This window comes from Peromyscus maniculatus, chromosome 8 (genome assembly GCF_049852395.1).
Source record: "Peromyscus maniculatus bairdii isolate BWxNUB_F1_BW_parent chromosome 8, HU_Pman_BW_mat_3.1, whole genome shotgun sequence".
Taxonomy (NCBI): domain Eukaryota; kingdom Metazoa; phylum Chordata; class Mammalia; order Rodentia; family Cricetidae; genus Peromyscus; species Peromyscus maniculatus.
This window is the reverse complement of record NC_134859.1, coordinates 59,177,092-59,203,125: the sequence shown is the minus strand read 5'-3', so window position 1 is coordinate 59,203,125 and position 26,034 is coordinate 59,177,092. Positions and strand designations below refer to the sequence as shown.

The 26,034-nt window shown below is 48.8% G+C and overlaps 2 protein-coding genes across 4 annotated transcripts in view; one reads left to right on the top strand and one right to left on the bottom strand.

The window, feature by feature from the left end:
• Window positions 1-13,024: 13,024 nt before the first annotated feature.
• Itgae (integrin subunit alpha E) overlaps window positions 13,025-26,034 on the bottom strand; it is a 59,731-nt gene continuing 46,721 nt past the window's right edge. For 2 of the 3 annotated variants that reach the window (XM_006992215.4, XM_076542855.1), the window contains exons 24-31: window positions 25,750-25,824; window positions 24,350-24,413; window positions 24,163-24,270; window positions 19,937-19,993; window positions 19,571-19,666; window positions 17,805-17,900; window positions 14,254-14,364; window positions 13,025-13,303 (exon numbers count right to left, since the gene is read on the bottom strand). In XM_006992215.4, coding sequence (XP_006992277.2) covers window positions 13,211-13,303; window positions 14,254-14,364; window positions 17,805-17,900; window positions 19,571-19,666; window positions 19,937-19,993; window positions 24,163-24,270; window positions 24,350-24,413; window positions 25,750-25,824 — 700 coding nt within the window. In that variant the 3' untranslated portion in view covers window positions 13,025-13,210. The remainder of the gene's footprint in view (window positions 13,304-14,253; window positions 14,365-17,804; window positions 17,901-19,570; window positions 19,667-19,936; window positions 19,994-24,162; window positions 24,271-24,349; window positions 24,414-25,749; window positions 25,825-26,034) is intronic. The other variant, XM_076542856.1, reaches the window with a different exon arrangement.
• Haspin (histone H3 associated protein kinase) lies at window positions 20,142-22,890 on the top strand. Its single transcript, XM_006992214.4, has one exon. It carries the CDS (start codon window positions 20,190-20,192, stop codon window positions 22,455-22,457), a length of 2,268 nt encoding a protein of 755 aa, XP_006992276.1. The 5' UTR covers window positions 20,142-20,189; the 3' UTR covers window positions 22,458-22,890.

The window sequence follows — 26,034 nt, the reverse complement described above, 5'->3', positions numbered from 1 at the left end:
TATGGTGAGAAATTACTGGGCTGTGTGTGTACTGGGGGGCTGTGTGTGGTAAGAGGCTGTGGTGGTGATGGGCTGTGTGGCGGTGGGCTGTGTGTGTACTGTGGGGGCTGTGTAGGGTAAAAGGGCCAGCCAAAGAAACCCACCCTGTCCCTGAAGCCAGAGCCAGTGAAAGAAACACACCCTGACCCTAAAACTAGAGCCAAAAGGCTGAAAAGGGCCAGTGAAAGATTTCATGGGAGGCCCTTTTTAGCCTTTTGACCCTGAAACCAGAGCCAAATCTGTCCCTGACCAACTTGAGCACAAAACCAACCAATCCCTGAGCACAAAATCGACCCAATCTGAGTTTATCCAAACTCAGGGATTGAAATCCAACCAATTCTCACCCTGAAAAATCTTCTCCCTGGAAAACCCCACCGCTAAGAAGCCCTGGGTAAGCCCTGTACCTGTTCAGTTGGCTGCTGCCCTTTTCAGCCCTGGCAGAGGCAGCCACCCTCCCGGATTCTTCCCTCCAGATAAATCTCTTGACTGAAGTTTGGGAGCCGACCTTCTTCTGCCTTGCGGGAGCAGAGTTGGAACCTGGGTGGAGCGGAGCAGAGCAGAGCAAGGCTGTATCACTTTCGCTGGTGAAAACTTCCCTTAGCAGAACAGAGTTCTTACACTCTGGGAACCTGAACAGAACCGTAACAACTTTGCTGGGGAAATCCTCCCCTTCCCCGGGCAGAGTTGTTACCTTGGGGAAACCTTTCCCTGGAGCAGGGCTGTAAACCGCTACACTTTCAGTGACGTGTGGTATGTATTCCTTGGCTCCCGACTGTCAGGATCCCTTTCCATCCGAGCTGCAATGCTTGCTTACAGGTTGGGTGTGGTGAGGGTCTATGCGCCAGGGCTGAGGGGTGAGGGACTGTGTACGCTATTTTCTGCACCTGTCTGAGTATACCACCCTTGCTCCTCTCCTGGTCCTGGTCCTGGCTCTCCTGCTCAGTGGGAAGCTCACTCTCTGAAACTAGATTCTAGAGGTTGGAAGAGATGCTGAAGCCCACCAGGTGTGATCTCCAAAAGCAAAAGTCTCAGGGAAAGCCGGACAGTGGTGGTGCACACCTTTAATCCCAGCACGCGAGAGGCAAGGGCAAGTGGATCTCTGAGTTCCAGGCCAGCCTGGTCTACAGAGTGAGTTCCAGGACAACCAGAGTACACAGAGAAACTCTGTCTCCAAAACAAAACTAAATAATAGTCATAATCTCAGGGGAGAGGTCTCTGGTTTTGCAACTGGGAGGAGAGGAAGGAGGGCAAGTTGTGGTTGGGATGTAATATATGAGAATAAATTAAAATTAAAAAGTACATATTCCTGGACTTTGCCCTTGAATTTCCTCCCATTCATTCTAGGAAAAGGCATAGAGATCTGCATTTTTTTTTCTTTTTTTCTTTCTCTTTCTTTCTTTCTTTTTTTTTTCTTTTTTCTTTTTTTTTTTTTTTTTTGGACAGGGTTTCACTGTGTAGCCTTGGGCTGTCCTGAAACTCCCTCTGTAGACCAGGCTGGCCTCAAACTCACAGAGATCGGCCTGCCTCTGCCTCCCGAGTGCTGGGATTAAAGGCATGTGCCACTATGCCAGGCCACCTGCAGAGCATTTTCAACACCTGAGAAGATCTCACTGATTTGTTTACTGTGCCCCACCCCGACAAGACCAGAAGCTCCAAGAGGTTGGGGGTCTTGCTTTGGATAATCCCATGTCTTAGGCCCAGCAACATGCCTGCCAAGTGCTAGTTCTGTATATTTACCAAATGACTACACGGGCCTGGGCTTGGTTTCTTTTAAACTTGGACCCCCCACTCTGTCCCGGTCCCTATCTTCTGCCGCCTCCACCTCAGCCCCCCACCCCACCCCAATGGCTCTCCAGGAGCTGAAGGGGAAGCAGCCACCACGGAGTGATCTCACACCCTTGCAGATGCCCACCACCTGAAATTCTGCTCCAACATAACGTGGGGAAGTGGGAAGGTAGCTGTTCCCAGCTGGAGAGCTGGTGGGGATCCTCCGTTAACATCTCACCCCGAGAAATACTCATCTGGCAAGCATCCCGTAGCCCACAGCCCAGCTGCCTGAAACATCAAGACGGTGTCATAGAAACACAGGGATCTCACATCTGACGATCTTGCCCTGAACTTACAGGATGAAAGGTTCATCCTGGGCAGTGACAGCCACTTGGAGAGATCACCCTTGGAGAGAAAGAATAGGTGCTTCTCCCCCTGCTGCTGAGGAGCCAGCAAGGTACACAGTCGTCCCCACCTCAACCTCAGTGTCAAGTGGTGGCCCCTCTGCACCTGCGCTCTTGGGTTAAAAAGACTGAAGACCACCAGTCGAGGTGGTACACACCTTTAATTCCAGCACTCAGGAGGCAGAGGCAGGTGGATTTCTGTGAGTTTGAGGCTAGCCTGGGCTACAGAGCAAGTTCTCAGACAGCCAGAGCTACACAGAGAAACCCTGTCTCAAGAAACAAACAAACCCTTTCTGAGGAAATTATTTCCTGCTTCCTGCATTAGCTAGGACCTTTGGGACAGCATGTGACTTCTCCCTGCAACCCCAGGACAGGGGTGGGCAGAAACAGATGAATCCCGGGGGCTCACTGAGCAGCCCATCTATCTGAAACAGCTCAAGGGTCATTGAGAGGCACTGTCTCAATAGGAGGAGAGCAATAAAAGAGGATGCCTGATGTCCACCTCTGACATCCACATGCCATGCACACATACACATGAGTGCACCTGCATAGATGTGTGTGCATACACAGGCATACACACACACACACACACACACACACACACACACACACACACACACACACACAGGGGGGAACCAGAGGAAAGTGCCTGTGTTGAGCCTATCCACTCCCCACTCAGGGTCCCACTACAGCCTGTTTATTGAGAGATGCCCTGATGTGTACTAAAGCCCCAAGATACAGAGCAGAGCCCACTAGATTAGGTCTGATAATAGAAGTATTTGAGGATTGTGTCTCACTATGTAGTCCAAGCCAGCCTCAAACTTGTGATCCTCCTGCCTCAGCTTCCTCCACGCTGGGATGTCAGGCATGTACCCACACATGCTTCCTCCCACTGCTGCTTCCCTTCTTGCTCAAAACTTTACTGGGCACCTGATGTAAATGTCGTGACAGGGAGATATTCTAAAGAGATGCTTGTGCCCTCCCTTAGATGATCAGACGACGGAACTGGTTCCCAGGGGCCTCATGCTGGGAGAAAGAGAAGGCTGAAGCCTGGTGTCTGCTAGAGGCATCTTCCAGGAAGAGATTTCACACAGCTCTGATAGCTTCTCAGGCTACCTTGCAGGGGAGACAGCTAAGATCGGCGGAGGGCAGGACCACATCTTTGACAGGATGGCTTAGTGATGCATACTCCTACTTTCTCTAAACCTCTTGTTAGCATCATGGAGGAAGGCCGGGAGCTACTGGATCTCCTGTTTGTTCCTTATTGAATACATTGTCCCTTGCTTTTCACTAGAACTTGTCTCATAGGCTTGTTGAGGACAGGTGGTCAAGGCTAGCTCCTTAAAGCCACCAGGGCCAAGGACGGGTGGTCAAGGCTAGCTCCTTAAGGCCACCAGGGCCGAGTCTTTAACCCTGACAACTCCAGTAATCTACTGTATGCTGCTGGAGAGGCCAGAATGTCAGGTACCTGCCCCCTGGCCTGTCACAACGGCCACTCTGGCTTTAGAGAGAGAAGCCTTGCTCTATATGCCCTCCTGCGCATGCGCTGCATAGCTGAAAGCCGATTGCAACTTCTGAAAGAACTATCCAGAAGTTGAGAGACCTTGAAGGGAATTTAGAGAGGAAAGGGTTGCCTCCTTCTTATACCCCTTGGCTGGACATGAGATCACTTACTGCAGCTTAAAAAAAAAAGGGGGTGCGGGGGAGGAAATAGCAGGATGTCTCAGTGGTTAAAGATGCCTACTGCCGAGACTGCTGATTTGAGTTCAATCTCTGGGGCCCCACATAGTGGGAGGAGAGAACCAGTCCCGGTCCCTGCTGGTAGTCTTCTGACCTCCCTACATGTACCACAGCACAAGTGTGTACCCGCACATACAATCAATCAATCAATAATAAAATTTAATCTAAAAAGAAAGAATAAAATTCCAAGCTGTATTTAAGAAGTCAGGGTAGCTAATGTTTCAAGTGTATGCCTGTATCTGATATTGCAGTGTGGACCATATTTTTTCCTGAGGTTTAGTTAAAATAACGTGGGGGGAGATATATATATATATGTTGTGCCCTAGAGTATCTGGACTCCACCTCTACGTCCTGAGGCCAACTCACCGTGCCCACAAGCTCAGACTTAGCACCCTATGTGCCCAAAGGGGAGAGGAGTGCTCTAGTCATCACACTGATATTAAAAATCTGAGGCTGGGCTGGAGAGATGGCTCAGAGGATTAGGAGCACTGGCTGCTCTTCCAGAGTTCTTGAGTTCGATTCCCACAAGGAGGCTCACAACCATCTGTAGTGAGAGCTAATGCCCTCTTCTGGCATGCAGGTAGGCAGAACATTGTATACATAATAAGTAAATAATTTTTTTAAGCCTGAGGACATTTCCGAAATTATTACCTGCTACCCTCTCCTCCTCCTCTTCTTCCTTCTCTTTTTCTCTTTTTGGTGGCAGTTTTTGTAATGCTGGAGCCCAAAACCTGAGGCCTTGCAAATATTAAGCTCACACTGAAAGCTCCACCCCTTGCTCTTGCCTGCTTTGAGGAACAATTTTCTTTGGTTTAACCAGCCCCGTGTCAAGAGTCTTAGAGTCCCACAGTGCCCTGCTAAAATGATCCTTGTCACTACTGTCATAACAAATTCTTCAGGGCATTCAGTACCTGCAGAGCCCTGGTAAAGGCCTTCCTTGCCTAGCTGAATCCTCACAACCTCCCCCAAATGGTTGGAACCATCCCTACCCTGACTTCCTCTCAGAGGTTAGGTGTACCCGTGACCATACTGTTCGCCAGCCTCAGTGTCAGAACTAGACCCAGGTGCATCCGCTCCACTGCCCAAGAGCCTGGGAAGCCCACCGGAAAGGTCCTTGCAAAGCCCACATCACACTTGCTGAAGCAAGATCTGGACCATTCACTGGGGCTCTCAGTTCCCGATCTAAGGTACAGCATCCATGTCTGTCTTGTCACTACAGAGGGGACTCGTCGCTGGGGCCAGGGTCCCACAGACATGGCCTTCCTCCCCAGCTGTGTAGGGGTCCTCAGTGAGAAAGGAATCTCCCCAGGCTTTCCCAGGGGAGGCGAGTCAAGAGGACAGACACCTTGTGCAGCCATTCCCGCTGCTCCTAGGAACAGGAAAATGTCACTCCTGGAGTCAGGGCAGGGGTCAGAGGTGAGGCTAATCTTCCAGGTTTCCTCCCTGCCTTCTCACCTTTCACCCTCTCCTCCCATTCAGTGCCCACCGTGCCTCTTTCCAATGACCGCAGTCTCCAGGAGTCAAGGACCAGCTTAGCAGCCAGAGCAATGCTCGCCTGCGTCTGGTTAGATGAGCTCAGACATACACTGTGTGGTGAGGAGAGTTAGAACACAGATTCCACAGGCCTTTTTATTTTTCTGTCCTCTCCCTTCTCCTAAGACCTGGCACCTTTTAAGTCTGTTTTCCCTGTGGTTTGGACCAGCTGCTGGTATCACCTTGCTCAGCTGTGAGTCCTGGGACAGGTAGAAGCTATAGTGATGGGACCGGGGAGACAGCTCAGCAGTTAAGAGCACTGGCCGCTCTTCCAAAGGACCCAGGTTCAATTCTCAGCACCCACATGGCCGTTCACAAACTGTCTATAACTCTCATTCCAGGGCATCCGACACCTTCACATAGACATGTATTCGGGTAAAACACCATAAAAATAACTAAATTATTTTTTTAAAAAAGAAAGAAAGAAACCATGGTGACACCATACAGAGCCTCCCCCCCACCACTCCAAGGAAACACACTGGGGACTGGGCACTGATAGCAGCACGTTTCCCTCACCATTCTCTCTCCCTGCTGCAAATTCCACTGTCCTAGGGGAGAGAGTGCTGCCGACCCACCACTTCCATGGACCGAAGGAAATTTGGAAGGTTTGAACAGGGCAAGCAGGGGGCTCAGGGCATTTGAACAAACAGGGAACTTCTCATCTTTATTACCGAAGTAACCAATACCCAAGGTGATGCTTACAGTTAGCTTGAGCAAGTACAGTCACTGCTAGGGAATACGCCTGGTGTTATGTCTTATGGATATTATATCTGGTCATGTGAAAGAGCAAAGAACCTCCCAGGCCTTCGCCTTTCCCACAGAGATAATGTGGACATGCCAGGGCATTCCTTTCACACCCTTGCTTTCAAGTGCGTTCACTTATCATAGTTTACGCAGTTCTTTCTAGAAGGCCACCTTGTGGGAAGAACATGCTGCATTCTGCTCCATCCATACTTCACAGTAAGTTCACAGCTTCTTTACACAGGCTCCCACGGGTGTGGTCCCATGAGAGGCAAGAGAATGACCCCTCCATCAGGAAAAGCACCTGGGGACTAGAGAGATGACCCGGCAGTTAAGAGTACTTGTTGCAGCCAGGCAGTGGTGGTGCACACCTTTAATCCCAGCACTCAGAGGCAGAGCCAGGTGGATCTTTGTGAGTTCAAGGCCAGCCTGGTCTACAGAGTGAGATCCAGGAAAGGCACAAAGCTACACAGAGAAACCCTGTCTCGAAAAAAAAAAAAAAAAAAAAAGTACTTGTTGCTCTTACAGAGTACCCGGGTTTGATTCCCAGCATACCAAATGGTGACTTACATCCATCCATAACTCCAGTTCCAAAATACCCCACGTTCTCTTCTGACTTCTGCAGGCACTAGGTATACACATGGTGTATATACATATATGCAGGCAAAACACTCATACACATGAAACAGATATTTTTAAAAATTGTTAGGAAAGGAAGGAAGGAAGGAAGGAAGGAAGGAAGGAAGGAAGGAAGGAAGGAAGGAAGGAAGGAAGGAAAGCTCCCTTTTCTCCAGGGGTCCAGCAGAAAAACACCAGCTGCAGGCGGGTGACTTCAGGGAAGTAAGCCAGTAACATCACTGCTTGGAAGTATCTCTTGATCACATCCACAAATTCCAAGACGCATGGTCTCCTCCTACCTTCAGCCTTAGGGAGAATGAATTAAAACCTCCCCCTGGCCTAAGAGACTCAATCTCAAAAAAACATTCTTCATAAAATCAAAGGAAACCTGAAACAAAGCACGAATCTCACATGCCATGGATCTTGAAGAGTCCAGATGCTGTTCCCACATAATGAGCTGTAGTTCCCAGTCCCCAAGGAGAGGGGAGGCCAGGAGGTAGGAGATTTGAAGCAACCTTGGGTAGATGTAACTCTACCCAAGGTGATGTAACTCTCCTTCAGAGTTCCAAGCATCCTAGAAGGCCCAGGGCCAAGTGTGAGAAAGGCATGGCATGGAAGGGTTCACCAAGGGCAATCTGTTCTTTAATTTTCCCTTTGCTCTGAGAGTCCTGCTATGACCAGCACATTTCATAGCAGGTATTTCTGAGCCATGGAAGAACTTGTATTAGGGGGGGATTATTTTTTTGCATCCCCCCTCTGTGTGTGTGTGTGTGTGTGTGTGTGTGTGTGTGTGTGTGTGTGTGTACATGTACCAGGGTGCACATGTAGAGGTTAGAAGAATCTGTTCTCTTTTTCCACCATGTGGGTTCTGGAGATTGATCTCAGGCTTTCAAGCTTGGCAGCAAGTACCCTTGTACAGGGCAAGAGGCCCTTGTGCACACAGACAAGCCCTGGAGAAGCCAGGGAAAGTTAAACATGTAGACTTATTTATTTTGTCAAAGGAAGGATGATCTTCAAAGGAAGTTCACCAGTTTCCTACAAATGCTGGAAAAGGCTGTAGTTTACAACCTGGTGATTTTTTTTTTTTTTTTTTTTTTTTTGCTATCTATAAAGCCAGAATTTATCCCCCAGAATTTGTTGTTTATCCTAGACCCTTTCCCCCCAAATCTTGAGCATTCCTTCTAAATCCATTAAACCTGTCCTTATGAGAGATGTCATTTGTACCTTACAACAGCCTAAATGACTTAGACTCTAAATCCTGAGCACTGTATCCGAGTCAACAGTACCCATCTGTATGAAAGAAGTCAGATGTACTTTGTAAAGAATTTCAGTGCAACCAGGTGGTGATGGCACATGCCATTAATCCCAGGAAGCAGAGGCAGGGGGATCTCTGAGTGGAACTCAGGCTAGCCTGGACTACAGAGTGAGTTCCAGGACAGTCGTGACTATACAAAGAAACCCTATTTCATGGGGGAAAATCCAATGTAAACATCTCTTCAGCTTTGTCATACTCGCTGGACTATGTCATCAGAAAACCATCCCCCCCCCCAAAAAAAAAAAAGCATGCTGTGCTTACATATGGCTAAAATAAACAACCTGAGGTTAGACTCTAGAAGTTTGGCCCAGCTCCCACTAAGCCAGACTAAACAGAGTTTCATTCTTACATCACCCGGATCTTTTCCCTGCTGAGCACAGAGCCTTCAGGGACTCCCACCCCACCCACCACACACCCTTACCCACTGAGCCGTCTCATCAGGCCCTCATAAATTTGTTGTTAATGTTCCTTAATTGCAGTCAAGAAGCAGAAGGAAGCTCTTTGCTGTGGGAAGCATACTTGTGACCACAAGCCATCTTAATTGACAGGCTGGTGTTTATTATTACCTAGCTCCAGTAGCTGATCTGAGGAGAAACTAACCAAAGGTGCCCAACACTTAAAAACATACCACATGACCGGCCCAATGTGGGGATGCATGCATTTAATCCCGGTACTCAGGAGGATCTTCGAGAGTTCAAGACCAGTCTGCCCTACATAATGAGTTCCAAGACAGCTAGAGCTACAAAGTAAAATCCTCTCTCAAAGAAACAAAGAAACAAAATATGACTGCCAGTTGAGTACTATGGAAGACAAAGATCTAAACTGGAGTCCGCCAAAGCCACAGGCACATTTCAAAGGGGAGCTGGCTTTCTTCTCTTGCAGTGATTTCGCCCTGTGTGGAGTTTCTCACATCTACCCCTGCTTCTAGTCCCTAGGTCTAGAGTGGTAATAAAACCAGAATGAGTGTGAAATCCTCATATAAAATATCAAGGCATCACAAGGAAACACACAGAATCAACTAACCTGGACTCCTAAGGACTCACAGAGCCTGAACTGCCAACCATAGAACTTGCGGGAGACTGACCTAGGCCCTCTGCATGTGTGTTACAGCTGTGTAGCTTGGTCTTCTTGTGGGACTCCTAACAGAGGGAGCAGTGGTTGTCTCTGACTCTGTTACCTGCTTTGGGGACCCTTTCCTCCTACTGGGTTGCCTCATCCAGCCTTAATAGGAGAGGAGGTGCCTAGTCTTTACCACAACCTGATATGCCATGGCTGGCTGGCGTACATGGGAGCCCTGCCCTTTTCTAAAGAGAAAAGAGAAGCGGTGGATGGGGGTTGAGGGGGCACTGGGAGGAAAGGAAGGAGCGAGGGGAAACTGTGATCTGACCAGGGGAAAAATATTAACTAACTAATTAATTTTTAAAAAGTCAAGGTGTCTGTAGCTCCTCAGACATTTTCACATTCAGCTTCATATTCCCCAAGATTCACACACTACAGCCCAATCAGTTCATGTGTGCCTTCTCATGGTCTTCATTTTCCTTGTGTGCCCAGATGGATCCCACCTCAGTCCTTCACAGCTTCGCGGGTATATGCCTCCTTCTCTAAATTCCCTGCCAGGATCTGCGCAATTTAGGTACAGTTTAGCTTTGATGTGCCTAGCTACCCTCTGACTCCATGCGATGATGCACAAACTCTGGTCTCGGAACTAGCATCCTCCCAGAATATATCTACCCACTCATCACCTGGAGTGTGTGCCAAAACCACAGATGCCCCAGGCTGCGCTATAGCATCTGCCTTCAGGAGTGCATGAAGGCAAGGGACCCAAACAATTGCACTCTGCTTCTGCCCATCCAGGACTGAAAAACGCCACTCCTCTCCGGGACTGCCCAGTCCACAGTGAGGCTTTTATGGGAAAAAGTATTAGACTTTGGGTCTCAATACTTTTCACTTTGTTTTGCTTTGAGACAGGGTCTCACCATGTAACTCTGACTGGCTTGCAACTCACCATGTGGAACAGATTGGCCTTGAACTCACAGAGTTCTGCCTGCTTCTGCCCGATAGTGCTGGTGTGTACCATCATATCCAGCTCAAATATCTTCTTTAACTATGGCTCTGCCATTTACTAGACTTGTGACCTTGGACAAGTTTTCTTCTCCTTAAAACAAAAATAAGACCACATGAGGGACAAACCTCAGGCCTGGTGTGGTGCCACAGTGCTATAAGCCCAGCACTCAGGAATCTGAGGCAGGATGGTCTCTAAATTCTAAATCAAAACTCGACACCCTCTTGCCAAGCCAGGTTGAGCTACATAGTGCCCATCTCAGGAAATGAAACAGATAAAAGAATCATGCTTCCTTAAATGGGACTAGAGCATCCAGAGTGGGAGATCAATGAGACTGGATCAATGAGACATCTCTTTCTACTGTGGTCTGACTGAAATGTAACACTTCAGCTATGGATGTAGGCCATGGTACCTGTAATCCAGTTACCAACAGAAAGTGTGACAATTTTCCTTTCACATTATACCCACTGCAGATATTGTCAGGTTTCAAACCCGGGACAAATGGCGGAGGTGCCTATTTAACATATCAAAGCAGACCTGGCTGCCAGGTTCTCCCAGCATCCCTCAGTCCCTACCTGTTACAGGCTATGGCTGGCATACCCTGGCCCCTACCCTGACTCTCCAGCCCAGGAGCTGGGCTGCCCTTCCCCCAGAGGCCCTTCCCAACGTAGTCCAGCCATTTTTGCTTACCCTCCCCTTTTTGTACTTTTGGGCTCCTGGTTGCTGCACCTGGCTCCTCTCTCTCTCCTCTCCCTTCCCCTTTCCACTCCCTACATGGCTCAGGGTCATGACCACTCTGGACTCTCCCAGATGTCTCTGCCTCTGGCTCTGCTCTCCCTTTTATCTACAATAAAGTTCCTCATGTCCTTTCCTTTGCATTTCTTTTTTCCATTCAGGTATGTCTAAGTGCATTTGAAGCTCATCACTGTTCTGAAAGTAAGGTAGTCACGAGACCTGCTGTTTTAATGCATTAATAAATCTTTATGCATACAATTTAAGAAGTATTTTGATTATTATATTTTTCTCTTCACAAGTGTTTGTGTATTTCAAGGACATAAAGAGGAACTGGAGAGATGGCTCAGGAGCCAAGAGTCCTAGGTGCTCTTTCAGAGGACCCAGGTTCAATTCCCCGTACCCACACATGAAGGCTCACAACTGGCTGTAACTCCAGTTCTAGGAAAAGGCGCAAAGCTACACAGAGAAACCCTGCCTCGAAAAACAAAAACAAAAACAAACAAAAAAAATTAAATAAATAAATAAATACATACATAAATCTTTTTTTTTTTTTTAAGATAGAAATATACAAGGAAAGATGGGCACACTAGAGCACAACTGTAGTTCTAGCAGTCAGGAGGCAGAGGCAGGAGTTCAAAGTCATCCCTGTTAGGTTTCTGAGGCAACATTAAGAAAAAAGAAATAGACCAGTCTGACCTTCATGATGGAACTGTGTTTATTAGTGCGCACAGCAAGGAGAAATCTCTCTCCTGAGGGTAAATAAGGAGTCTTCCAGGGGGAAAACTGGCTGCCAGTCTTTATATGGGGGAGAGGGAAACAGTCATAGCCCACATGTCTCTCCAGCAGTCTCTCTCCTTCCTGAAATTGTTTGCTCAGGAGACAAACTTTTTTTCTTTTTTCTTTTCTTTTTTTTTTTTTTTTTTTTTGGTTTTTTGAGACAGGGTTTCTCTGTGTAGCTTTGTGCCTTTCCTGGATCTCATTCTGTAGCCCAGGCTGGCCTCGAACTCACAGAGATCCGCCTGGCTCTGCCTCCCGAGTACTGGGATTAAAGGTGCACCGCCCGGCTGAGACAAACATTCTTGAGAGACACTCTGTCTCTAGAGAAGTTCCCTTCTCTGCTGACCCATAAAGCTGCGCAAGGTCCTCCGAAGTCTCCAGGGAATCCTGTTTGACCCCTGAGGCACTCTCTCAACCCTCAGCCACCTACTGAATTGAGTCCAGCCTAGTTCCTTCATCTCGGAGGCAAACTTCTCCAAGCCCTGAGTCCCTGATTCGTGCTGGCAGTCAGCTGGGAAACAAAAGCATGTCAGTGATCTGACGCACCAAAGCGGGCCGGTGCATTCTCTTCCTGCTGGCACTCCGGCCTTAATCCCAGACTTCACAATGGAAAGACAGGAGAGAGGCTCCAAGAGACCAGGATCTGCGGGCTCTAGACTGGCAAAGCCAGTCCAGCCTCACCCCAGGCCCTGCGCAGGAGAAGCATCTAGTGACCACTCTGCCTGTGTTGGGCTACTGGGTCCTGGAAACCGAGAAACCGACGGAAAATCCTACCTTAAAATAGTGGATTTCCAAGCCACTGCTCTCTTGCAGTATACTGAATAAACTAATAATAATAATTTAAAGAGTACAGTAAGTTAGACAGATAAGGGCCCAGCTTGGTGGTGCATGCCTTTAATCACAGTACTCAAGAAGCAGCGACAGGGGAATCTCCGAGTTCAAAACCAATCCACATATACATACAGGTGCAAATACATACAGATGCATACACACATATACTTACATAAAAATAAATCTTTGCTTAAAAGAATATAAAAGAGTCACGCTGGGTGTGGTGGCACTCCCCTTTAATCCCAGCACTCAGCAGGCAGAGGCAGGTGGATCTCTGTGAGTTCAAGGCCAGCCTGGTCTATATAGTGAATTCTTCCAGGACAGCCAGAGCTATGTAGAGAGACCCTGACACAAACAAACAAAAAACCCAATATAATTAATATTTTTAAAGGAATGGAAATTTGGTCTATCAGTCATCAAAACACATGGCAAATTGTGGAAAATATGTACACACTAGAGGCATTGCTGTAAAAGTAAATTTATTTAAAAGAAAATGCGTCCAAGTTTCCCTTCTGCACAGCGCACCAACGTTATGGAAACAATGAGTGCTGTGAACAACGCTACGGTTTGTTCGATGCTCCCAGGTCGTCCCAAGCAGAGTATGCGGCAGACACTGGGACGTCCAGGCTCTGGGACTGAAGCAGGGCTCTAATCTTCCGCCAGCAGACTGTCCGCCTTCAGCTGGGCCCTCCTTATGCTCTCCAAGTTCAGCTGCTGATACTTTCTCTTGAAAAAGCCACACTGAAACAATGAGGAGGAAGGAAGCCTCGTAAGGACCTGAGGTAGCCGCCTGCTTTACACACAGTCTCCGGGCTGCTGTGAACAGCTCCAGACCTCTGCCTCTGGCTTCTCTTTCCTCCTCTGCCCTCCTCTGAGCTTTCTTCATCCTCTTGGTCCCTTCTTCAGTGCTGCCTTCCTGGTGCTCATCCCCCAACAAGAGCAGGCCTCCCCTGTCCTCTGAACGGCCAGAGCACTTAAACACCGTCTGGATCTAATCCTCTCTCTGGGAGAAGGCCCAGGACAGCCAGCCATGCTAAAGACCTGGACTGCACACAGCCTCCCACAGAAGCTCAGGATCTAGGAAGACCGGAAATAACACTGAGGTGTGATGGCTGCCACCTGTAAGGCTGTCAGAAGGGAGCTCTCCTCCGGCCTGGCCCGGAAGCCAGCACATGCATCCAGGAGCCTGGCTAAGCTTCCTGGGGAGCTGTGTGAAGGGTGAGAGGGTGGGGACTGGCACTCCTAGCAAGAGCAGTCACACATGCCCCAACAGAGAGTCGTGAGCCTATTTAGGGAATGAGTCAACTGGTCTGCAGGAAAAAAAAAAAAGCAAGACTTACGGATGTGAGAGAGAGAGAGGCCAGGATGTAGAAGGCCTCAAATAACACTGAGTGGGTTTGGACTCTGAGATAGGGCAAGACAAGGACTCTAAAAGGGGTGACAATCAGATCTGTCTTAGGAATAGCTCTCTGTGCTCAAATACTTCAATTAGGCTCCCCCCACCCCCAGAGAGAGACTGTCAGGTTCTTCTGTCTAAACAGGATGTATAGCTTCAACAATATAGAAAAGAGGCCACAAGGCCAGGGTAGATAGATGCACTAGGTCTGAAGTTAGCTGTCCTCAAAGGTACTGAAACCAACATGAGCGCCCTGTGCCTTCTTCTTCTTCCAGACATGATGAGCAGAACTGACCTTGTACAGAATGGCTATAATCACAACCAAGACCAGGAGGCCTCCAATACTGCTGCCAATGATGAGAGGCAAAGAGTGGGGCTCCTCATCTTTCAGGAAGATGACAGTGATCTGGATAGAGAGATAGTCCAACAAGTCAGTAAACTGCAAGCGAGGAAGAGCGTCCATGTTATTTTAAGGAGCAAAAGATAAGGACTTAGTAACAACCTGCGTATTGATCGAGACTGATGGCGGCAAAAAGCTGACCATTCCCTGACACAGCATTTTCCACCACCTAAAATCATCTGATGGCCACAGCACTTCACAAGAAACTATTCTGGTCTCTGATCTCAATGAGCTAGGTCATCGGGGGATGTGACCTTGTCCCAAAGGTGGTCTGCCAGGCTGAGGATGCTCTCACAGCATCGATTCTACAGCAGCTATGCCCATCTGTGTCCTTGGTTCCTATGGTCATTGTCTCCAAAGTGATGCCTTGTTTAAAGATCTCCAAGTCCTTTTCAACTCAAGTCTGATGGATGTTTTTAAATCTCCAACAAATGCCTAAAGTCTTTGGCAATACCTTTTCCTATGAGAAGTGTCTGGCAGGGGTTGCCCTGTTCTTCACCTGGCTGAATGCATCCTCGGGGATGCTGTAAGGGCAAAAATGGGTCCACCCAGGGCACTGCAGGACTCTTCTGTTAGAAATCATCCCCACGCTGGGCGGTGGTAGCACACGCCTTTAATCCCAGCACTTGGGAGGCAGAGGCAGGTGGATCTCTGTGAGTTCGAGGCCAGCCTGGGCTACAGGGTGAGTTCCAGGAAAGGCGCCAAAGCTACACAGAGAAACCCTGTCTTGAAAAACAAAAACAAAAACAAAAACAAACAAGGAAGAAAGAAAGAAAGAGAGAGAGAGAGAGAGAGAGAGAGAGAGAGAGAGAGAGAGAGAAGGAAGGAAGGAAGGAAGGAAGGAAGGAAGGAAGGAAGGAAGGAAGGAAGGAAGGAAGGAAGGAAGGAAGGAAGGAAGGAAAGAAAGAAAGAAATCATCCCCATAAGGTGTTTTTCCAAGGATCTCAGCAGCTCAGGAGTCTTCTCTCACCCTGACATGCTGAAAAGCTCTACAGATAACACTTCCTGACAGGGGCCCGGCCCTCCTGGGTAGTGGCCAGAGCGTGCAGCCAGGACACAGTTGGAGCCAGCGGGTCATGTTGAGTCCCTGTGGCAAGACACTGAGTTCCCCTCAGGCCAGTGCCTAGGCACCAAGGTCAGGCATGCTTTGGAGAGATTTCATACAGGGTAGGGAGTTACCTAACTCACCCTTGAGGCCGCTCCCGGCTAAGTTATAAATGTGACTGGGTCAGGACTGGCCCTTTGGACCACACTTAGCTACAGGCAAACGGAACTTCACAGGAGTAAGTTCTGATCTTGAGAGCAGGAAAGGAACAAGGCAACAGAGTCGGAGCGGGACAGCAACAGAGCTCTGATGGTAACGCAGGAGTGGAAGGCGGGAGGGGGGGGCAGGACTCTGGAACCTTGGAACCTGGGCAGAGGAGTGAAGGAGGCCCCGCCATGCCAGGGGCACAACAGCCCAGACTGCAGCGGAAAGAGCATCCCTAGTTCTCAAGGTCTTCTCCCTTGACCCCTTTGAAATGCACAGGTTCTCCCCAAAGTGAGTCAAAGCAGAGGGTAAGGGAGAAGCAGGACATAGGACAGTGGGCAGTCCAGTGGCCATCCTGTCAGCTACCATTCTGGAGTCACGGTGGTCAGAGCCCGTCAGGACAGACTGCCTCCTTTGCTGGTGACTGAGAGAAGATTGCACCCGCATTGACGGCTGAAGGAACCACAGTTTTCAGTTGGTACCTTTCTGGTGGGGTTGGAGTTCAATTATATTGCTTTAGTTAGTTAGTTAGTTTTCATTTTTGAGACACAGGGTTTCTCTGTGTAGTCCTGACTTTTCCAGAACTCACTCTGTAGACCAGGTTGGTCTCGAACTCCATCTGCTTGCCTCTGCCTCCCAAGTGCTGGGATTGAAGGTGCACACCGCCGCCACCACCACCCAGCTTAATGATAATACTTTATGAAAATAAACTCCTATTTTTTTAGAATCTAGGCAGTGTGTGATTAATAAGAAAGTGCTTATGTTTCTTTAATACCATTTTCTGTACAAGCAATCCTTCAGAGGCCAGCAAGACGCCTTCAAGGCTGACAACTCCTGCAAGTTGTCCCATGTACACCTTGACACGCATATGCTCACACACATACCTATACACATAACACGAATAAGTGTGATAAGCTGGGTGTATTGACATCAGGCTGTGTCCTGCTCTGAGTTACTCTATACTGTCTGTATAAGACAGTTTTCCAGGTTGTGCCTTGCCCCAAGAGAGACTCCATTTTATGAGCAGTGTTTGACTCCCTTTAAAAGACGGAGGATGGCTATACACCTGGGTGGACATGTGAACAGCACTATCCACCTGGCATTATCCATGAAGTACATGGATAATGACAGATGACTCACTTATTCCTAGAAGTAGAAAGGGCGACATAAATTTATTGGGGTGAATGGAGACTGTAGGGGAACATGGGCATATTAAAATGGCATGAGGGAAACCAGGCCCAGGAACTTATTAGTCACACGAGACCAAAGACAGAGTGTATGCAACATCATTTACTTATTCATGTGTATGAGCATTTTGCCTGCATATGTCTGTGAACCATGTGCACTCTTGGAGCCTCTGACGTCAGAACAGGAGGGCGGAGGAGGGCATTAGATTCCCTAGAACTAGAATCATAGATGATGTGAGCCACCATATAGGTGCTGGGAACTGAAACTAGGTCTTCAGCAAGAGCAGCCTACACTCTTAACCAATGTGCCATCTCCCCAGTCCCCAACACCCACTCTGTCCTCCGTGGCATCAGGCACACATGTGGTGAACAGACATACAGGCAGGCAAAACACCCATACATATAAAATTTAAAAAGAGCTGGGCGGTGGTGGCTCACGCCTTTAATCCCAGCACTCGGGAGGCAGAGGCAGACGGATCTCTGTGAGTTCGAGGCCAGCCTGGTCTCCAAAGTGAGTTCCAGGAAAGGCGCAAAGCTACACAGAGAAACCCTGTTTTGGAAAAAAAAAAAATTAAAAAGAGAAAAAAATGAAGATGCAGAGCAACACGCACAAGAATGTTTAGCTCAGACCCAGACATCAGTTTGGCTTTGGCCACATTTTTGAAAACTGAACTCCAACACTTCTAGTGCTCAGTCTAACTCCTATAAAAGAATTAGGCACTGGGAGCATGCTCCTGCTCAGCGCTGTAACAGACACTACTGTCGAATACTAGGAAGACATTATAGGTACACAAAAATAACTTCCCACGTAGGAAACGATTTAACTATCTCCTAAACTATTTTCAAAACCAATTAATCTTTCACTAAGTACACACTGTTGTTGATTGCTATTTCTCAGATGAGACACTGAGGCAGACGCTCAAGGACACCAGGACAGGTGGTCGTGTAGCCAAGGTCAGAAGCGACAACGGTTTCCCCAGAACACTAATCAGAAAATAGCCAGGAGTTACCTTCGTTCTGTGGTTCTCTGCGTTCAGCCCCTCGTAGAGAGATTTGTCGAAAGATATTTCACCGAGGATCTGCAGTTCAGTTACATCTTTCAGTAACTTCAAGATGGAGACAGGTGGGGTGTGGAGGAACACAAAGCACGTTTTAGACATGAACTCCTTGTTTCTGGAGAATTTCAACCATCTTTCCCTTCAAATACATTCCTTCTCCAGTGTTCCTTTAGCCTCTGTAAATGGTCCCAGCAGCACACAGCTATCCAAGCTACAAGCCTGTAGTCATTCCCCAACTTCCTTGGTGTTTTCGAGACAGGGTTTCTCTGTGTAGTTTTGGTGGCTGTCCTGGATCTTGCCCTGTAGACCAGGCTGACCTCAAACTCACAGAGATCCTCCTGGTTCTGCCTCCCTAGTGCTGGAATTAAAGGCGTGCACCACTGCTGCCCAGCATTCCACAACTTCTTTTCCCTTAGTTTGACATCATGCCACAACCCCACCCGATGTCAGCTCTAGACAGTTCTAGAACACTCTGTCACCCATGTGACCCTTTCCCTCCATTCCCACTTCCATCTCAGTTGAGACCACATGGCTGTCATCTGAATCACTGCACCATGTTAAACTTGGTCATCTGTTCCCACTTTCCAGTAAGGCCTCTCCAGGAAAACAAAATCTGAGCAATGTTATGCAAATTAACTACAGGTGCACAGCCCCAGTAGCCACACTATTAGCAAGCTAAAACACAGAAATGACAGAATATCTGGGTAGAAGGGAGACAGAAGTGAGAAAGGACAGGCAGCATTGGGCGAAAAATTAAGGAGGGACCAAATCATGGAATTCTTTGCATGCCATGCAAGCAGTATGGATTTTCACCTAAGTGTATCCAGCTCCAAAGTTCACCGTTTCTGTTGGTTTGGAGTTTCTGATTTCTGTTTTTAGAGGAAGATAGCACAGTCTAATGCTAACTGAAAAATTATTTCGTTTTTAAAAATCATGTACATATATGAGCATGTGTGCATGTGAGTGCAGGTGTCCATGGAGATGAGGAGAGGGCATCAGATCCCCCCACAGCTGGAGTTACAAGTTGTTGTGAGCTGCCCAACTTGGGTGCTAGGAACGAACCACATCTTCTGCAAGAACAGTACACGCTCTGAACTGCTGATCCATCGCTCTAGCTCTTGAAGAATTATTTGTTTAGGTTAGGGGAAAAGCCAAGACAAAGAGAGTGTGCTCAAGGTTATGCAACAGGCCCAACAGAGAGGGTGACCTGAATTACAACCACATCAGTAGAGGCAGAGAGACACGATTTTAAATATATTCTGAAGGTGGGACAGCAGGGTTTGCTGCTAGAATACACATGGGGAGTAGCAAAGAGGAACCATGGGTAATTCCCACATCTTAGAGTGGAACAGAATTAAGACACCTATCAAAAGCCTGGCGGTGGTGTCGCACGCCTTTAATCCCAGCACTCGGGAGGCAGAGGCAGGCATAGGCAGGCGGATCTCTTGAGTTCGAGGCCAGCCTGGGCTACCAAGTGAGTTCCAGGAAAAGGCGCAAAGCTACACAGAGAAACCCTGTCTCGAAAAACCAAAAAAAAAAAAAAAAAAAAAAAAAAAAAAAAAAAAAGATACCTATCAAGTACTTGCTAAGAGCAGGTTGGGACAGAAGGTCAATCAAGCGATCTATTCTGAATGGCACATTCCAGATGCTATTATTCTTTCTCGAGGAGAGACCCTAGAGTTGGACGACCAAATCTGCAGCATTGCAGTCTCCAGTACCTGCTTGTTGTGGCCCACGGAGATCTCTGCAGCCACAGTTACATTTTCCTTATTCGATGTGATAGTACAGATCACTGAATGCCATTCTTCTACATGCTGCAAAAGCAAAAAGTGAGTCTGCTTACTCCCTTCTAGCGCATTAGGGCTGAAAATCTAAATATCTAGGATAGAGCATCTAAGGTCCCAGAGCAGAAGTTGCGAGCAGTTTAAGCAATCCCCTTCGCCCAAGCCAAGTGTCAGTCACCATGGCAAACAGGACCAAGTGAGGCTGAGAGTCTCAGACAGAACTTTGCAGAAGCTGCGACCTGACCTCTGCGGTCACCCTGTTAAGGGGCTCCCCACCATCCCTTTCTCAAGCTCACTCACCTGAACAGGATCGCTTCCACAAGCGCGCTCTTGACTCTGCGTGCACTCCGTGTGGGCCTGAAACGAGATCCCTTCCTGAGCCGCCCTGAGCGCTCTAAGTCCGCGCTAGGCAGGCACCCTGCCCCCTGGCGGCTTCTGGGAGGTCCCGGCGTGCTGCGCAGCCGGGGAGCCGGCGCTAGGACCCAGCGGCCGGCGGGCGCGCTCGCGGAAGTCTCGCGGTGTTTCGGTTTGAACCGATCGGCGGGCACCCGCCATGGCAGCGTCCCGCCCGCAGCCCGGGACCCGGCTCTTTCGAACGTACGCGGCGAGGGGCGTCCGGAGGTCGCAGCGGCAGCCTCGCCGGCCGGCCGTGCCATGGTTCCAGCCGCCGGATCCGAAGCGCGCCTTCAGCAGCAGCTTCAGCGGCAATGACCAGTCGCCGTCGGTCTCTTCCGACGACCCGGACGACCCTGATGACCCCGACTTCCCTGGCAGCCCAGCAGGCCCACGGCGCCGGCGACCTCGGGGCCGCGTCTCCCGCCAGTGCACCCTGACAGCCACCCAGAGGCTGCGGCCTCGGCCGCCGCAGAAGTGCAGCACCCCGTGCGGCCGGCTGCGACCGCCACACTTCCCCAGCTGCAACCTGGGCTGCCTAAGCCCGGACCTGGGCGTGTGCAGCCAGTCCAGGGACAGCAACGACCTAGGCACCAGTGCCTCCCTGTTCGGCTCTCCGACCTCCCCGGGAGCCCCCGACTCGGATACAGCCCCTGCGGCCCCCAACGACTGCCACTTCCCAGCAGCCTCCGTGGACGAAGCATCTCTGCCCTGCCCCCAAGAAGCAGCCACCGATGAAGGCGGGTTCGCCAGGATGGGTCGCCAAGCCGGAGCCGGCTTCAGGTCATCTGTCGTTAGCCTTGTGGACTCGGGGACCACAGAAGATTACGAGTCTGGGACCGATGGGGAGAATGTGAAGGAATCGTGTACTGGAATACAGCAGGTGGGAAAGAGCCGAACGGGCCCGGGTCTGGCAAGCACGGGAAAGAGAAGGCCCACAGGTCAAAAGGTTGTGTCTCAAGGAGCCGACCAGGTGGACAGGGGAAAGGCCAGTTCTTGCAAAGACCTTCGTGTACCCGAGCAAATCTGCAGGCCTAAGAGAAATGGGTCACTCCGGAAGAGGAAACAGCAAGAAGCAACGGGAACCCCTGCCCTTCGCTACCACCAATCTAAGAAGAAAAGAGAAGATCCAGTCTCCTCCCCGGACTTGAATCATATCCATGAGGCCCGTTCTTGGACCAAAACCAGAGCCTCCTTCAGTTTCCACAAGAAGAAAATTATAACTAACGTGTCGGAGGTATGCTGCAAATACACTGTCGGTTCTCCCTCTAGGTCCCTCCTCTCTGAATATTCAGCCTCTCTTATCATGAACAGAGCAAGCGGGACTGTTTCTCCCTGCCACTCCTCTTCTATGTATTTGCTGAGCCCCTTAGAGGCCCTGGAGATCACAGACAAAAAGCCATCTTATGCTGAAAAGGTTTATGGGGAGTGTGATCAGGAAGGACCCATCCCCTTTGATGATTGCCTTTCCACAGAAAAACTGGAACACTGTGAGAAGATTGGGGAAGGGGTGTTTGGGGAGGTGTTTCAAACAGTTACTGATCAGACACCTGTAGCCCTAAAAATCATTGCTATTGAAGGACCAGATTTAGTCAATGGGTCTCATCAAAAAACATTTGAGGAGATCCTACCAGAGATCATCATCTCCAAAGAGCTGAGCCTCTTGTCTGGTGAGGTGTACAACCGCACAGAAGGCTTTATTGGCCTGAACTCAGTACACTGTGTTCAGGGGCCTTACCCTCCCTTGCTGCTCAAAGCCTGGGATCATTATAACTCAACCAAAAAATCTGCAAATGACCGGCCTGACTTTTTCCAGGAAGACCAGCTCTTTATTATACTGGAATTCGAGTTCGGTGGGACTGACTTAGAGCAAATGAAAACAAAGCTGTCCTCCGTGGCTGCTGCAAAGAGCATTCTGCACCAGATCACCGCATCCCTCGCCGTGGCAGAAGCATCGCTGCGCTTTGAGCACCGTGACTTACACTGGGGGAATGTGCTCTTAAAGAAAACCAACCTCAAAGAGCTCCACTACACCCTCAATGGGGAGACAAGCACCATTCCCACCCACGGACTACAAGTCAACATCATCGACTACACCCTGTCCCGCTTGGAGCGGGATGGGATTGTGGTTTTCTGTGATATCTCTGCTGAAGAGGAACTATTTACAGGTGAAGGTGACTACCAGTTCGAGATCTACAGGCTCATGAGGAAGGAGAACAGAAACTGCTGGGGTGAGTATCACCCTTACAATAATGTGCTGTGGCTACATTACCTCACAGACAAGATTCTGAATCATATGAGCTTTAAGACTAAATGTCAGACCACAGCCATGAAGCAAATAAAGAAAGGCCTGCAGCATTTCCACAGAACTGTACTAAGCTTCAACTCTGCCACTGACCTGCTCTGCCAACACAGTCTGTTTAAGTAAGCCGGTTCTTAGTGCTCACATCGAGAGCACTTCCAAAGCCTCATTGAGAACACCTTCAACACCTCTGGGACTGTTTTTAATCTCTGCCACTCGAGCAGGATGGAGGTAAATGCCCATCCTTAAGAGGTCTCTGTCAGCTTCTTAAAAGAGAATCTTGTTTTTAAAAGGTAACCAAAATGTTTGTCGACATGATTAAACTTGCTTTTTTAACAAGTGTTCTTAAAAATAAACTACATAGAGGACAAGTTTTGAGCCTTGATACCTTATGTAGGATGAGCAAAAAGAAGTCAGAAAGCCCAGCCCTCAGCTGTGGTCCTTCCTGCTCCTGAAGCTGTTGTCAAGGCTGGTGCAGGAACCAGACCTCAGATGAGTTAGTTACTGGATGCAAAAAGGATGTAGCAGAACAGAGCCAAAAAAAAAAAAAAGAAAGAAAGGAAGAAAGGAAGGAAGAAAGAAAGAAAAAGAAAGACTAGATAGTCAAACCCCAGATGGAGGGTATACACCAGCATATGGGAAATGTCTTATCAAATTCATTCACCAATCACAGAAGCAGAATTTATGGATTTTTCAAAAGGGAAATAAATGTCTCTATGGCTCTGATGTTTGAATTTTTTTGCTTATTTTTTATCAAAGAAAGGGAAACAGATTGCTTTAAGATCTTAATGATTAATTTTCCTTCTGACTTACTCCTAATATTTTCCCATAATTAAGTTGTCTTGTTTTTGACTCCCAAAGCTCATGTTGGTTTGTTTGGGTTTGTTTTGGTTTTAAAATTTTAAATGTACATTGGTTTGTGTGCAGCCACAGGTTGAGAGGCAGAGGGACAAATAGAAGTCAGAGGACAACTTCAAGTGTCATCAGGAATGCTGTCCACTTTGTGACAGTCATCCATGGGCCTGGAGTTCACCGATTAAGCTAGATTTGTGGGTTAGTGAGTCTCAGGGGTCCTCCACTTTCCTAGCAGCGAGATTACAAGCACAAACACCACGCCCAGCATTTTTGCATGGGTTCTGGGGATCAGACTTTGTGCTTGCGAGGCAAACGCCTTCCTGAGTTCCCCCCAGCCCTGTGTTGCGGCCCTGAGGTTTGAATCCAGGGCCTGGTGCAGGACAGCAGGCAGCTTTCACGGAGCTGCGTCCCCAGCCCTCTTTATTTTGTGACATGATTTCACTAAGTTGTTCAGGCTAGTCTTGAACTTGTTCGTAGCCAAGCTGGCTTAAACTTATGAAATTCCCTGCCTCATCCTCACAGACAGCTGCAATTACAAGCCTGTGCCACCAGGCCTGGCTAAAGCTCTAGTTTTTATACCTTTGAGAATCTGTAGTCTCTGGAGAGACATGTGATCATGATAAAGAATCCTACAGATGCGGGCGGTGGTGGCACACACCTTTAATCCCAGCACTTGGGAGGCAGAGCCAGGTGGATCTCTGTGAGTTCAAGGCCAGCCTGGTCTACAGAGTAAGATCCAGGACAGGCACCAAAACTACACAGAGAAACCCTGTCTTGGGAAAAAAAAAATCCTACAAAAACAAAAGCTAGGCAGTGGTGATGCACACACCTTTAATCTCACAGCTAGGGGGCAGAGGCAAGCAGATCTCTGGGAGTTTGAGGCCAGCCTGGTCTACAGAGCGAGTTCTAAGACAGCCAGGACTACACAGAGAAACCGTGTCTCGGAGGAAAAAAAAAAGGGAACCCATTTAAATACCTGAGTCTTTGTCAGATCCTTCACTCTTACAATCTGGAAAGTTTGTAATCTGACGGGGACACAAATTTGCAGCTGGAATACAGCTCCAAAGAGATTTTCCCCATGCACCTGCCAAATCAAATGAGCAGCAAGTCAAAACTTAGTGGCGTTAGCAGCCTTAGGTTGACGGTAATCACTATGTACTTACATTGAAGAGGAAGTCTTTGTGGTCAGAAGGGCTCTGGCTTGTGTTCATGTACATCACTGACGGTCTGCAATGAGAGGAAGGACATGCGTGAGGACTCGAGGCTCCTTCCTGGTTCTGGGTGAACTTGTGTGTTTCCAACTGGACACACTAAGACAGATAGCAAACGGGGGCTGGAGAGATGGCTCAGTGGCTAAGAGCACCAGCTGCTCTTCCAGAGGACCTGAGTTCAATTCCCGGCAACCACATGGTGGCTCACAACATCTGTAATGTGATCTGGAGCCCTGTTCTGGCCTGCAGGCACACATGCAGGCAGAACACTGTATACACAATAAATAAATCTTTTTAAAAAAAAAAAAGAGGACTCAAAACTGAAAGTCAAAATGTTAATCCTTGTAAGGCAGTTGGGACAAAATATTTGCAAGCTGTACAGTTGAACTCTGCTCTGAGTGGCCTCCCTTCTTTTCTCTAACTCGTATGTGTGTGAGCACACGTGTGACGGTGCCCTTGCCTGTGGGTGCGCGTGTGCAGGCCAGAGGTCAACGCCAGTCCCCTGTACTCTCCACTTTAGCTTTTGACAGTCTCTCACGGAACCCGGGAGCTTGCTGTTTCAGCTAGACTGGCTGGCTGGCAAGCCGGAAGGATCTGCCTCTCTCACCCCGCCCACCCCAGCACTGACGTTCCAGATGTGCGTCACACCACTGACTTTTCCACGGGTGCTGAGGATCTGAACTCAGGTCCTGATGCCTGCCCAGCCAGAACTTGACTCACCGAGCCACCATCTCCCCAGCCCTTCTCCAGCCCCACAGCCACCCCCTTTCCCTAGCATCCCATCACCCTTTTGTAACAGGACCAGTTGGCACTGTGCTTTTGATGACCACTGTGGTGTTTCAGAAACCCAACATGATGCATGCATACAAGTAGTGCAGTAAAGAAACCGAAACTGCCGCTCCGTGGGCGGAAAAGTAAAAGTTCATTCCAAGCTGCCAAGGCTGTCTCCAGCCCGGACCTTGAGAGGCTGACAGGCACCACAGGTGTTTGTCAATTGGAGAGCCTGGTGTCCCTTTGCCAGAGGTAAGGGAAATGGCTCCTTTGGGCAGATGAGAACCAGTTTCACAAGTCCTGAGGAATGCTAGCTTTTCTCTAACCACCAGAAATCCTGTAGTCTAGGTTGAGCGGGGACTCAATTTTGGACAAGTCGGTGAGCCTGCCCTTTTTGTGTGTGGGAGGCAGGCGACCCTTTGTGCCTGACAGTATCCCAGGGAGGCTGGGCACTAAGCAGCCTCCTCTCAGAGAAGGGCAATGCCCACATCCACCCTGATGGGCACTTGTGTCCACAAGAGAGAATCCCCAAAGCCATCCTCAGGGCATGACCATCACACAGACCCCTAGGGGGTCCTTACCTGGGAAGAACTGCAGTGAAGGCATGCCTGAACTGAAGGCTGTGGGTCCCTCTGGCCAAAGACTTCTCATGGGAACTGGGAACAAAAGTGTTAATTGACCACACAACTGCTTGTTAACTTGACTTCCTGAGAAACATCTCAAAGATGAATCTCTTAGCAGGCCACACTTAGAGAAATGTTGATTTTAGTAGGATTTCTCAGCTTCTATACTTGACATTTTGGGTCAAAGAATTCCCTGTTATGGACTTGTCTTGCACACTGAATAACGGTTATTGGCATCTGTCA